Source organism: Chenopodium quinoa, unplaced genomic scaffold (assembly GCF_001683475.1).
Source record: "Chenopodium quinoa cultivar QQ74 unplaced genomic scaffold, ASM168347v1, whole genome shotgun sequence".
NCBI lineage: Eukaryota > Viridiplantae > Streptophyta > Magnoliopsida > Caryophyllales > Amaranthaceae > Chenopodium > Chenopodium quinoa.
Genome location: NW_018744026.1, coordinates 4,662,939 through 4,677,381, shown reverse-complemented (window position 1 = coordinate 4,677,381; position 14,443 = coordinate 4,662,939). Strand labels below are relative to the sequence as shown.

At 34.3% G+C, this 14,443-nt stretch overlaps 1 protein-coding gene across 1 annotated transcript; it reads right to left on the bottom strand.

Annotated features, from left to right (window-relative positions):
* Positions 1 to 875: 875 nt before the first annotated feature.
* Positions 876 to 3,974, bottom strand: LOC110690349 (protein DETOXIFICATION 19-like). The gene is made up of 7 exons (XM_021867168.1): positions 3,628 to 3,974; positions 2,245 to 2,789; positions 2,041 to 2,127; positions 1,883 to 1,939; positions 1,557 to 1,795; positions 1,337 to 1,455; positions 876 to 1,195 (listed from the first exon to the last, which is right to left on the bottom strand). The coding sequence occupies exons 1-7, from the start codon at positions 3,904 to 3,906 to the stop codon at positions 1,067 to 1,069; spliced, it is 1,455 nt and encodes a 484-aa protein (XP_021722860.1). The 5' UTR covers positions 3,907 to 3,974; the 3' UTR covers positions 876 to 1,066.
* Between the last annotated feature and the right edge of the window lie 10,469 nt (positions 3,975 to 14,443).

Here is a 14,443-nt window from a genome sequence, read left to right as displayed (position 1 = left end):
TTTCTTAATTAGACCTTGTGATATCAATTATATATATTTATTTTCATGTTTATAACATAGTTATAAGAGGTTGGGTGTTTAAATCCCCTTATCATCATCTTTTTATATGAAGCAATATTGGGTGACGTGTTATAATGATTCAGGTTGATTGAGTAGTGATGATGTGGCATAATGAGAGATGGAGTAGGTGACGTGGCGTGGTCTACGTGGCACATAGACGCTCTTAGTAACGCCTTTTAATAGATTAGTATACTACGTAGATAGATAGATAGATAGATATATTCTCAATTGTATATTTGTATGTCTATAATTACTTAAAAGTTAAAACATGTATATTGTACAATTATGGATATCTGTCCATCAGTAGCATCTTTGCTTACTGTCAGACCATAAGAAACATTCAACCATTTCCAGCAAAGTTCAGTTAGGCTCCTAGCATGGTTAAGGGCACTCGGCACCCAGAGCCGGTACCCCGAGCTAAGGGTGTTCTCCAGTGTAAGTAGGTCTATGAAATCAAAATCCAGTAAGGTTCTCAACTTTGAGCGATTTCAGGAGCAAAAATACTACTTCACCATGTATTTATGGGGTATCCACAGCAAAATTAATGGACAGTGTAAGCATTTACGCCACTTATGAGAACCGTATAAGGGTCAACTTTAAGGGTAACGAGGTTGGACTTTTATGTATAAACTATGATGATAGGGATTATGATTGGTATACTCATATGTATTTACTCCTAAATGAGTACACTACGCAGCTAACAATGAGCTGAGCATAGTCTGCCATCCTGCTCATTGCTCAGCCTCTTAAATATCGTAGTACAGGCAGTACATTATATATGCGCTATCATAATGGTCCTTTTATCTAATCCCATATCAATCTTTCCAAGAATCCTTTTATTTTGATAAAAAATTTCCAAGAACCCTTGTATAACTGATTCATCAGACTTCAAAATTCAATACAAAAACTTGGAGCAAAACTCTGCATTAAACTTATCCCCATAATTTTACTACAATTGTGAGAGCATCTATTTAATACCATAATGTTCCTACCATACCTATAATGGTTAGACTAGAACTGCATTTCCATTGTTGTCAGGAGAGAGCTCAAGCGTTGTCCATTTCTTGAGTCGAGTAATCAGATAAAGTGAACTAGATTGTGCAAAGAGGCCACATATCAAACCGATCCAAAGACCCTAGATCACAAATTTGTGCCAAATTGAATAGGGTTAGTGCAGGAAGATTATAAGAAAGCTGTTCAATCAGTAAGGTAAACAGGCAAAAGTAGACAAGTAGTCACAATAAGAAGTATAGAGTGCGAGTATTAGGAGGATTACCTTGACATTAAAATCAAACTGGAAGGCAAGTAAGCATGCAATGGGCATTCCAATAAGATAAAATGTTCCCAAATTTATGAACATAGCCAAGTGCTGAAAACCACATCCCCTGCATACCCCTGTTTCGCGGCCAAGAACAGCACAATAGATCATTAACTACAGTTGGAGAAGATATCGTAATGACAGTGAAAAGAAATGATGACTTTAGATATTATCAGACCTGATAATACGCCTTGAATAAAATCAAAGAATATTGAAATGCAAACTAGAGGAGTCATGGTAGCATATGCTTTAATTATAAAAGTGCTGCCACTGAAGAAGCCTGCCCAAATGTTATGTCCCAAGGCTAGACCAAGAATAACAAGGCTGGCTAGGAGAACTGACAGCTTCAATGTAACTCGCATTGCATGCTTTGCTTCATTCGCGTTGCCTGCTCCAAGCTCATTTGAAACTCTTGTGCTATCATGAGGAAGATAAGCTATAAAGATTATGATAAACTTTTGAATAATTCAAAGATTTAAAGGTATTCAAGTGTTGCATTAATACCTTCCTGCAGCACTCAGTCCATAAGCAAACATGTAAGCAATTGCTTCTGTATTAACACTGTTTAGTGTTAAGACAAAGATATGAGATTCACACATAAATCAAATTCAACCAACATTTTTCATTGGAATACAATCAAGAAAAATAGAAGTTAACCCTACCATATTGCAATGAGAGAAGTCGTTGCTTCAGAATTTGGCATAACGCCAGCCAAGAACACCAAAATCTCAAACGCCCAATACTCTAAACTGAGAAATCCAAAAAATATGTCAGAACTCAGAAGCAGTAAAATATATACAAACCAGTTTGATCAATCACATATTTAAAATGTGGTTAATGTAGGAGAACATAATGTACGTACTTACCAAACCATAGCAGCAGAAGGCAATGCCAATTTCAAGTTGGCCAAGACATAGCAAAATGATTCTTTCGATAACCCTCTCCAAGTATGCTCAAACTTTTTAGCACAGCTCACATACATCAGCATAATCAAAACCGATAACCAAAATGACATAGAGGTAGCCAATGGCGCTCCCTTATAACCAAGGGACGTGCAATAAACAAACCAATAGCTAAGGCCACAATGCAAGATCAATGGCACAAGTGAGAATACAATCAAGGGTAAAACCACAGATTGTGTCTGAAGGAATCTTAAAATGTTTTGCAGAATACCATACGCGAATATTCCTGGTATAAGAAATCTCATGTAGACTGCTGCTTCTCTCGAAATTTCAGGGCTTTGATAGAGGAAAATTAAAATGGGTTCGGTAAACCACCATAGTATGGATATAAGTATGGAGAAAAAGATTGAAACGATACATGATGCTTGAAGATAAATCCCTAGCATTTCATACAGTTTTGCTCCAAATCCTTGACCACATAATGTCTCCAATGCACCACTTAGTCCAATCTACAATCACAAAGTTGACATCTAAGTTAACATTTTTATTTTTTTTGAAACCCATCTAAGTTAACATTTATTAAGTACATATATCCCACAGCCGGAGATTCTAGTCGGAAAACTTGATAGGGTAGCGATACTCAAACTTGTTATGTTTTGGTAGTAGTTTTTTCAAAAAAAAAAGATTTAAATGGTAGTTGTTCTCAAAACTCGTCATTTATATAGTAGGTCTTCGCAAAATTTCCTATTGTAAATTATCTAATGTATGTTCTAAATACTAAGATAAGAAGTAATTTCTATTGTGAATTTGTGATTGTTTTTAAGTGAATACAACGACAACAACAAAGCTTTATTCCTAAAGAAGTTTTAAGCCAAAGCCAGCATAGCCAACATTAAGCATACATTGCATCAATCCATAAGGTTACTAAGTATTAAGTATATGTATTTGAGTTGGTTGCTTATTTACCTAAGCAAACTAATATCAAACTAAAAATGATTGCATTATTGGTAATCAACCAAAAAAGAATTCAATGATGAAAATTACTGCATATAAACTACTCCACCCTTTCAAATTTTATCATTCAATATTCATCACATTGGTTTCAACCCTCATATAATTAAACTTACAATAATTTCTCTAAAACACCCTTATCATTGTTCTCGAATGTACCAATAAATTGATTTTAGCACACTTTTATGAAAGCACAATTTTTTATGCTCTCTCCAGGTGTGCCAAATAAGACAAAACTACCCCTCATTTTAATATAACCTAATCTTTAAGAGACAAAGGGAGTATTACACTAAGCATATAAATCAGAAAAAACAGAGGAAGAAAAGAGAGACAAACCATGAAAGCAAAACAAGTAACAGTAGCCCAAGAATTAGCAAGTGTAGAACCAGCAAGTTGAAGTTGACCAATATGACCAGCAAACATAACCGAAGTAATCGGAATTAGATAATAAAACACATTGGTTAATATCATTGGAAGTGAAAATAATATTTGATCTTTTGCCTCCTTCACATCCACCACTTTTGCCAACCATCTCGCTCCGCCGCCATCTCCTCCGCCGCCTTCAGCCGCTAACAGCGGCGTTGCAGTTATTGCACGCTCGGTTTTAGTCCTCATATTAATTTGCTTCGTATATTATTTGTTGTAACTTGTAAAAGAATTTAATTGTGGGTTTAATTTGAGCCGCCCATGCAAATGGTTTTAATGCTATCGACTTATATACTTGGTGTTGGTGCGAGTGAGGGATAATTCAAGTGGTTAAAGCTCTCCTTTCGATTATAAAAGATAATGGGATCGATTTTAAACCCTAAAAATTTACTCCCTCCGTGTGTTTTTTAAGTGTTACACTTATTAAATCCGACTATATTTTAATAAGTGTTACACTTCTTTTTTTTTGGCAAAAGAATACAGTAAAATATTATATCTGTCTCGGTCCCCACCAAACCCACTACCACTTTTTATATTATATATATCTCTCCTCTTACATTCATTACTTTTAAATAAACTATTAACCCTATTATCTTTCTTTTACAATTTTTTAATACGCCAACTATTCCACTTACCTTCTATTTTAATAAGGCAATTAAATTGCCTAAAACTATGTACATATCAAACTATAACACTTAAAAAAAACACGGAGGAAGTATATACTTTCTGACTTTCTATATTTCTTAATGGTCCCTAAATAAAATAAAAAATGTCACAATGTTACGCTTTGATATTTTTCGAGGGAGTTCCTCCCATTTATTACCTTTCACAATTTTATGCATTGATTTGTGGACTACTTTATTATTTTTCATTTATCTTTTAAAAAATAAAAGAAAATAATTAGATTATGAGAAGAGATATATTTACAAATTTATCTAAGAGATGAATTTGAATTTACCCATATTTTTCTTATACAAATATATTACTAACAAACAATAAAAAAAAAACCAGAAGGAATATGACTGTATGAGTCATAGGTGTGAATAAGGGCCACGTGTTAACTGATGTTTGTTAGAAGAGTCAATAAATAATGGGGTTGGTTTGAAAATTAATAGGTAGGGTATTCGTGCAATTTATATATTCATATATAAATTAATGTTCTTTTAAGGTGAATGCAGAAAATGTTTTGACTATTTAATCAGTATATATAAAAAAAATATTAACGTAATTGTAAAACAATTATATACGGTCATACGGAGCAATTAATTAATTAGCCATGTAGTCCTGTATAATATGGAGTAATAGTTTGTTTTATATTAGAGGCTGTGTCAAGAAGTGGGAACATATCATATCACTAATACGTAGTATATAAAGTCGGTCTCGCAGTCAGGCCATGAGATAACGACACCCGTGTACTGTACACCCGAGTGTATGTAACAAACTTTAAAGGAACTAGGTTAGATCTCGTGCCATGCACGGTGATCTTTATATATAGTTACTCCCTCCATCCCTTTTTGATAGTCCATTACTCCCTTATGGTCATTTTTCACGGGAATTAATAAACACAAACAAGAATAGTTAAAGTACATTGAAAAAATAAATTGACATTGGGTATTTGGGTATGCAAAAAAGTAGAGAGAGAAAGTAATAAAAGTACATCGGAAAACATGGAAAAGTTAAATTTGCACATATATTGTTGCAAATTGGAGGGAATTTTGATAAAAAAAAATTAATATTAATGGTTGTTGGAAAAAACAAATGGGGTGGACATTTTGGGACTAAAATTTGTCCATAAGGGACTATCAAAAGAGGACGGAGGGAGTATATATTATTGATTAAGAAATATTATAATCATAAATTAGTCAAGAAATAATAAAAGTATGTGATATGTTAATTTGATATTTGCAATTTTAATTGTAGCTTCCAATGCACAGCTAAAACAAAGTAGGCAAAAAATCTGAGCAATATTTTTTTTGGTATATATTGCCCATTTTTTTTTAGAATGATTTGTGAATAAATCTTTTATTTTAAATATAATAATTATTACGTGGCAATATGGAATATGTACAAAAAAAAAATGATTTTTGTAAATGATTTGTTTCCTTAATTATTTTTTTTTTTAAAATGAAAAAAAAAAACTAAGGACACATCAGGAGATGACACGTGTCACCGTCGATGTGTCTTTTAGTATATAATTATTGGCCCGGGTGATGCACCGGGTCATTATAAATTTATTACTTTAATTGAACTATATATATTTTGGCTTGTTTTTCATTGAGAGCTTAAGTGGTGGTTTTATTTATTTAATATGATAGCTTAAGTAGTTTGTTGCTTGTATGAATTGGTTTGATTATAAGAATACTTTTTTTTACATTAAAATCATAAAAATATGATAAATCAAATCTTTATAAATTTGATGTCAAAATATATACTACTCCATAATGCACAAAAATATTTTATTTTATGATTACAATTTTATGAGTTAATGCACAAAATAAAAATGGAGTAATGTTATTTCTTACTAACTTTATTATTATGTAATTATTAAGGAGTTACAATCTAAGGGAAATTGTCATGCATATGAAGAGTTTATCAATTAAACTTAACATTAATATATGAAAGTTAATGCATAGAGTTTTTCAATAATTAATGCAATGGTATGATTTGGCGACGAACACATCATATGCCAAATGGTAAAATTGTTGACACATGGCAAAACATCATGTCTTGCCATGAGTTTTAATATATAGTAGTATATTGATATTGATTTGGGGTACGTACTAGTCAGTCAATCAATCAATAATAACTAAGTATTCTATACTCTATACTAAAGTAATAAACGGTGAAGGTTCCAAAATGACACTTGTCACACTGAGGTTAAAAATTTCCCCGCCAAAAATTTTATTTTTAAAGTAAAAAAAATGTAAGTAAATTAAAAATTTGTGAACAGAAGAGTAGGAAAGATATTAATTAAGAAGATTTTGTACAAAAACGGAAAAAAAAAGCAACAATAATAAAAAAAAAGAATAAATATGTCAACTAAAAGAGAGATTATGTTAAAACAAATAAAAAGTCAATTAAAATTTTATATTTTATATTTCAAATATCTATAACAAACTCACTACAAAATATATATATATATATATATATATATATATATATATATATATATATATATACACTACGTATTACTATTACAGTACACCGGCATTACATTTTTAAATAATACTCCCAATTCATACAGAAACAATTCATACAGGAGTATATAATACGAATCAATTATAGAAACTTTTCATAAAAATAATACTCCCTCTGTTTTATTTTGTTAGTCCCATATAGAATCAATCACTAAAAATAAGAGAATGAATAATATTTGAAATCTTACATTTTAGTACAAAAATTGCTTAACTAATTCTATCTTATTAAATGTTCTGATTTTTTTCTTTGGAAAGCATTAATTACAATGCTTGTTTAATGTGAGGAATTTCAATAAAATGCCATGTCATCAATCCACTAATGGGATTGATGACCAATCAAAATATTTAATTATTGCCATGTCATCAATCCACTAATGGAATTGATGACCAATCAAAATATTTAATTATTTCCATGTCATCAATCCACTAATGGGATTAGAAATTATGAGACCGAATTACGAAAATAAATTAAAATAAAATAAGGAATACATTCAATATGGGTAGATCATTTTGAAACGTCCAAAATAGTATATGAGACTAACATTATGAAACGGAGGTGTAACAATTACAATGACAATTCAGAACCATATACCATCAACCAATTTTTTTTTCCCCTTACCATTTTGTTAGAAAAACTTGATAAAATTACGTTGATTTCATTTATTTAGAGATAATTAATAAAATTGCATAGATTACTAAAAAATGATAGGATTTTTTTTTGAAAATAAACCACAAATTTTACAAAAAATGGATTATAACACCACAAATTCTCAAACTTTAATTATAACACCACAAAAAAATAAAAAAATTGATTTCACCATCATCTAATGGATTTTTGGATGGAATCCGTTAAAGGGACCCACGATGGACACGTGTCGATAAGACATTGGTTTAAAAAAAAAAAGAAAAAATTAAAAAAAAACCCTAACCTAAACCCAGCCAACCCAACCACCAGCACCACCTTCTCCAGTTGCGCCAACGCCTAACCCAAGCTGACGACTTCACTTGCCCCCCCGAAACCCAGCGAAATTCTCCTTCCCTTCTCCCCCCTCCCCGAAAACCACCCCAACCCTGCTTAACCGCCACAAATCACCGCATACCCACCTCAATTAACCACCTACCATAGCAAACACCAACCACGAAAACCACCCTCCCTTACCTTTCACCCTCAAAACAGCCGAAATAGACCATGACAACCCTCGATTGGTCGATTTCGGCCGTCAATTTCGCAAAACTGGGGGAAATGGGTGTGAATTTCGCGGCAGATCGGGAAATGGGGGTGGATTTTGCGGCGGTTAGGGATGGTTTTTGCGGTGGTTTAGAGGGCTTAAGGTGGTTTTCGGGGAGGGAGAAGGGGCGAAATGGTGGATCGGCGGCCAAAGCGTCGGTTTCGTCGGGTTTTAATTATTGGGGTAGTGGATGCCGGCGGCAGTTGGCGGTTGAGGCAGGTGGTGCAGAGGTGGTGGGATGGCTAGGTTAGGTTTTTTTTTTAATATTTATTTAAACCACTAGACACTTGACACGTGTCTTGTACGGACCCCTGTAGTCACCCATTTGTGTCTCCCCAAAACCAAACCCAGTGATGAGTACCTTTCACATCGAATCATAATCGAATGAAGTGAAAGTGTGGAAAGTCTAAGTGTTGCGGAAAGTTTTATTTTCTTTTCTCTTCTCTCTGTTTTTGAAAACTTATTTTTAAGAAAACATCCAATCCAATTTGGTTGGTCCATGATATGGGTCCAATAGTAGTGTAGTTGGATGGGGCTTGCAAAGACCTTTCCAACGATATATTATAAGCCCAATTCCGATGAATATTGAAGAAGTTATGGCCAATTTACTAAACTGGGCCCGGTTTGAGCTTTATATACGGCCCAATGATCTAGGGGAGGGCCTAATATGATTTATCATTCCTAATGCAATTAGGAATGGTTTTAGTCTTCTAGAATCTTCTAGAAGGTTCTTTTCATTCCTAATTCAATTAGCATTGATAAATTGACTTTTGACTTTTCAGAGTTTTAATCAAAATCAGATAGCATTTTCGAGGAAATTATATGATTTTATCCTCCAGTACGGCAAACTTATCTGATTTTCGAAAAACGCGTTAAATTTAAGCTTGGCGTCTAACCCCAAGCCTTGGCGCCTGGAACCAAGCCTGGCGCTAGCCACTGGCGCCTGGCGCTAGTTTTGGTGCCTGGCGCTAGCCACTGGCGCCTGTCGCTAGTGTTGGTGCCTGGCGCCAGCTAGCCAGGGTTGGCGCCAGCTCTGTTTTTTATGCGTCAGACTCTGTTTTGTTTAATTTATCTTTTTGGCTGATTTTCTCTATAAATATCGTATTAAAAACTCCGTTTTCATTCACCATTCATCATCAATTTTCATCTACATTCATTCATCACCAATTCTCATCAACATTGTCTTGATTATTCTCTCTCTCAATCTTTTTCTTTTAAACCTTGCTTTTTCATACAAAATTCCGCATTCACAAGATCTAGAAACACCTAGCCATATTCGAAGTTGCCTTCGCCCTAGACGTGAAAGGTTTAATTTCTGAGGGTTTGGTCCCAAATCTCTCTTTCCATTATTTAATTTAATTGTTTGATTATTATTTTCCTTGAAGTTACTAACGTGTGTATTTTGTTATTAGAAAGAGGTATGAAGCATCAAAGTAAATTGATTAATTGATGTTATGATGTAGAAATCATGTTTACATTGTTATTATGTGTTGTTTCAATGAATACTACAAGAAGGGGGGGTTGAATTGTAGTATGACAGTTTAGCCAAACTTTTTGCAGAAATAAAACTAAGTAAGCTAAAGGAACTGAAAGATAGCTAAAGGAACTGAAAGATAGCTAAAGGAACTAAAAGTGCAAGAGAGATTTTTACGTGGAAAACTCCTTGGCCCTAATCAAGGAGGACAACCACGAACACAAGGGATTTTAGGAAAAGAATCTTCACTAGAATAGGGCAAATGATCCTATTACAAGCTAACGACTCAAACTCAAGTTCCTCTACGAACTTGAGACCCTGAGGAACAAGTCACCCAACTTGTTACTCTTCTATTCTCTTTCTCTCTTCTCACTTCTCTGTTCTCTCTTCTCTTTCTCTCTTCTCACTTCTCAGTTCTCTCTTCTCTTTCTCACTTCTCTTTCTCATACACAAACGTTCACTCGAACTTCCTCATTCCCCAATAGAAGAGTTCACTCAAACCCTTACAAATTCCCTAATACAAGAGTTCACTCAAACCCTTACAAATTCCCTAATTCAAGAGTTCACTCAAACCCTTAAACATTTCTCAAATACATATGAAAGATAGATGTACGAAACTAATATGTTGGATACTTTGAGACATGTAAGGAACTTGGAACCTAAAGGAACTTACTCACCAACGTGGAAGAAATAATATATTTCTCATGAAAAACTATTCCACTTAAGTGAGACACTATATGGAATGACTCTCTAAAGTCAGACGATTTTGAAAGAATTAAAAACGTTCTATTTATAGAAAATTAGAAAACCCACTAATTGCCCATGTTCCTTATGATCAGAAGTGGTCCGAATCTTTAGGCCCACGAATAGAAAACTAATTCTGATTATAAGCAAGAATAATGGGTCAATTAGTTGCTCCACGACTTGCTCAATAACTTCCTTTTTGTTAGGAAAGCAATCAGCACGTTTTGCAAATACTAGCCACAAGTTCCTTGGGGACCAAGTCCTTGTGCTAAAAAATAGGAGTTTAAAACTGACTTCTTTAAGAAGATAAGTTAAAATAACACACTCGTTCATTAATTTAACTTCACATATAGACCAGATTCATTTTGTTCCTTAACAAACAAAATCTCAACTGAACTCCTACTTTTAAGGTAACCACTTTGAAAATCTTTTTCCCAAGACTTTGACTACAATAAAATCAGATTTTGATTATAAAACTTTGTTTTATAAAATAAAATAATTTTATAAATTAGTTTATTTGAAAACTAAATCCCTAGAAATTAGGAAAATAAGTTATCTTTTTGACTAAGAGAAAATCAGATTTTATTTTCAAAAACTTATCTTTTATAAAATAAAATCTAATAATAAATATTAATACCAAGTCAAAACTAACTTCCTATAAAGTAGGCAAACATAATGCAATGACTATTTAACGTGGAAAACTGACTACTAGCGCTGTGCAAACTCGTGTTCCTTCTATAAATGAATTCTAGACTGACTAGTAAGGAACTTACTGGTCATCAACACTAAGTTCCTTACCGATTGAAGTTCCAATGTAGTTCCTTAGGCTTGTTCCAGGAAATTTCTCTTGTCCAACATACTTACATGATTCCTAGAAAAATATACTATTTTTCTGTCTTCATGTTTCTCTGATGAAGCTTCTACTTCGATGCTTCTGTTCCTCCAAAGGAACTTTTCTTCTCTGATGAAACTTCTACTCTGAAGCTTCTACTCCCGCGAAGGAACTTCTCTTTACTTATTCCCCTTGAGGAATTGCTGCTCATTCCTTGCAAAGAACATCTTCTCATTCTTCTTAGGAACTGCATGTAAAGTCTAACAATACGTTTGTACTTTTAGACTTCTTCTCTTTATGTTCCCCTTGAGGAACTCAAGCACGATCCATACATTGTATGTAGGGAACCATCTTCAATGATGATCTAACCTGTACTCAATCATCTTCATGCTTCATGACTTGTTCATGCACATCTCAATACACACATTAGTTAGATAATCATCATTTGTTCACAATCATCAAAACCTTACAACATTATGATATTCCTAGTATTATGTCTAGGGTAATTTTAATATTTAATATGATTGTTATGATGCTTTTTATTCTCTTCCTAATATTTATGATTGTTAGTATCATGTTAGGGTTAAAGATTTGATTTTTATTGCTTAGTGACATGCTAGGGTTTGTTATTAATCTTGTTAGTATCATGCCTAGGATCTTGCTATTTTTATTATGCTTTAATATTAACATGAACATGATTATAATTGTTATAATTTATGGTGATTGTGAATATTATTATTATTATTATTATCGTTATTATTTTGATGATGATTGTTATTATTTTGATGATATTGTTATTATTTTGATGATTATTATAATTATTATTCATGATTATTTATTATGTTGCTTGATGCTTATTTATTGTCATTGCTTGATCACGCGTTTTATGCATGCTTAAAGGGAATTTGTACTTGTAATCACGCTTAATAAGATATTTAATAATCTTGTTAGGGTTAATTGTGATTATAATTCAAGTGATCGCCAATAATAGTTTATTTGTGCATTAATATTCAACCAACATAGATAAACAGGTTTAGGGTTAATCCTATTGATTGCATGTTAATCAGAAAGCGCACATGAATACGATCAGAATAAAGTAGAGGCCTATTATTAGGGCAGGTTCAATCTCTTTTAGGTTGGATTTGTACCTTCATCCCCGAACCCTTATTTGGTTCTAGACCTTATGGAGTTGACGATCTCTTGGATCGTTAAGGGGTGTAACCTTCACCCTGTGAACGGTTTACAAGTTCCTAAAACTTGTTGGCGGCTCTTTTGCTCTATCTTCTTCCCTTTTGGACGCCACCGTACTTTAATGTATGATCACAGTGGGGTTCAAGCTAGTGGGATTTAAAGCTTGAAATATATTCCCTACAGTTTTTGGCGACTCCGCTGGGGAGGATTTCTATTTTAATTCCTGAATTTGTTTCGGCAATGATTTAGAATGAGTGGATGAGACTCGAAAAGTTCTAAGTATTTCATGTGCGTAATTTTGATTAACATTACTGTCATATGCATAAAAAAGATCTCATTGGAAAGACCATCCGTAATGAGTTAAAAACATAGAATTTTACACGTAGGAAATTTGAGAAATATCTTTCACAACTAGGACTGAAATAACACCGCGCGAAACTGGAAAATTTTATCGAGCACAGAAAGCTGCTGAGGCATGTGGGAAGTAGCGTTAGGGGCCAGAGCTTGGCGTCAGCATTTTAGCCGTAGCGCCAGACGCCAGTATTGGCGCCAGGCGCTACAGTGAAAAGCTGGCGCCAGTCTTTGTTTGCTGGCGCCAATTTCCCCCAATACCGAGCCAGAAATATGCGTTCTAATTTCGACCGATTTTTCGTATTATTTGCTCGATCCTACTTCCTGATTGAATTTTTTCTCACTTTTCTGAAACCCATATGTGTTCTACATATGGACATAACCCTCTGGGAATTCATGCTCCATCTACCCGATTGAACGCTCCGTGCAACAAAGGGTACATCCGAGATGTTGAATTCACCAAACCATGGAAGCGAGTTTTTTCTAAAACTCGCGGTGTCCCATCCACTCGCGCCAACCCTTCACGGTTAGGCTTCCGCGCGGTGCATCCGGACAATTAACCATGGACCCTCTATTGACTAAACCATATCCCGAACTTTAGAGAACTAGAGCCATGGTTAGGTTGCGAACTCATTGCATCATATTGTGCCTACTTGACTAATTGTGCATTATTTGTTGTGCATATATATTCTATGTTTCTCTTAACCGTTTGTTGACTTGTGTTGAGACTAAATAAATTAATGACTTAAAGAACTTTGCCTAATTAGTTAATTAATTAATTAATTTGAGTCATTAGAGTCTAATATTTTAATCGGAATTGACCTAGTACAACTTTAGGCATACCCCGATTGACTAATAATACCGAAAACAGTCCCAGACCGAAGCTCCAATATTGGCGCCAAGGTCTGAGCTGTAGCGCCACACTATGAAGTGTAGCGCCTGACGACAGCTCTGTCGTCTGGCGCCAAGCTCCATGGTGTGACGTTAGTCCTGTCGTTTGGCCGACAGTTCGGATTATTAGTCGATTCATCACTTAGTGTCTAATTAACCAGTTTGCTAATTAATTCGGTTAATTTTCGCTGTGAATAACACCTTGTCGAGTCGTTAATCAATTCTTAGTCACATAGTCTAGCCACATGGTCATGACACGAGTCTTAACATGTCACCTACACTTACTAGTCTTAGCATACACTTTGAGTATATGTCACCTTGACCATGTCTTAGGTTCATGCATGAGTCGGTCTTTCCGTCATTTGAGTTGGGGGTATATTCTACTCCTAATTATTCATATCCCTCCATCTAAATCTTCTTCACATTCTATTCCAATCTTTCTTCACTTCCTCCATCCATTGCATGTTGAATAAAGTTTGAGTCAAATAATTAACAATAAGTATCCCCAAATTCCTTTTCCACAGTATTGGTCGAGGAGATAAGGGCGATTAATCAAGGACAACCTCTTTATTCAGGTCTCGCTTTTTGATAAACCGATTCGTCAAAAGAGGAAGGCTAAGAAGATAATGGCAACTCAAGAAGAAGTCAATGATCTTAAGAACCAACTGGCTACCGTGACTGAGACACTGAAGCTTCTCGCACTCAAGATCGATGACCCCACGAAGCAACAACAGATATACCTCATGCAAGAGAGCCTAAGCAAGTTGGCTAGTGATTACAAGTTGTCTCGGTGGACAAAGATCTTCTTCCGCATAAG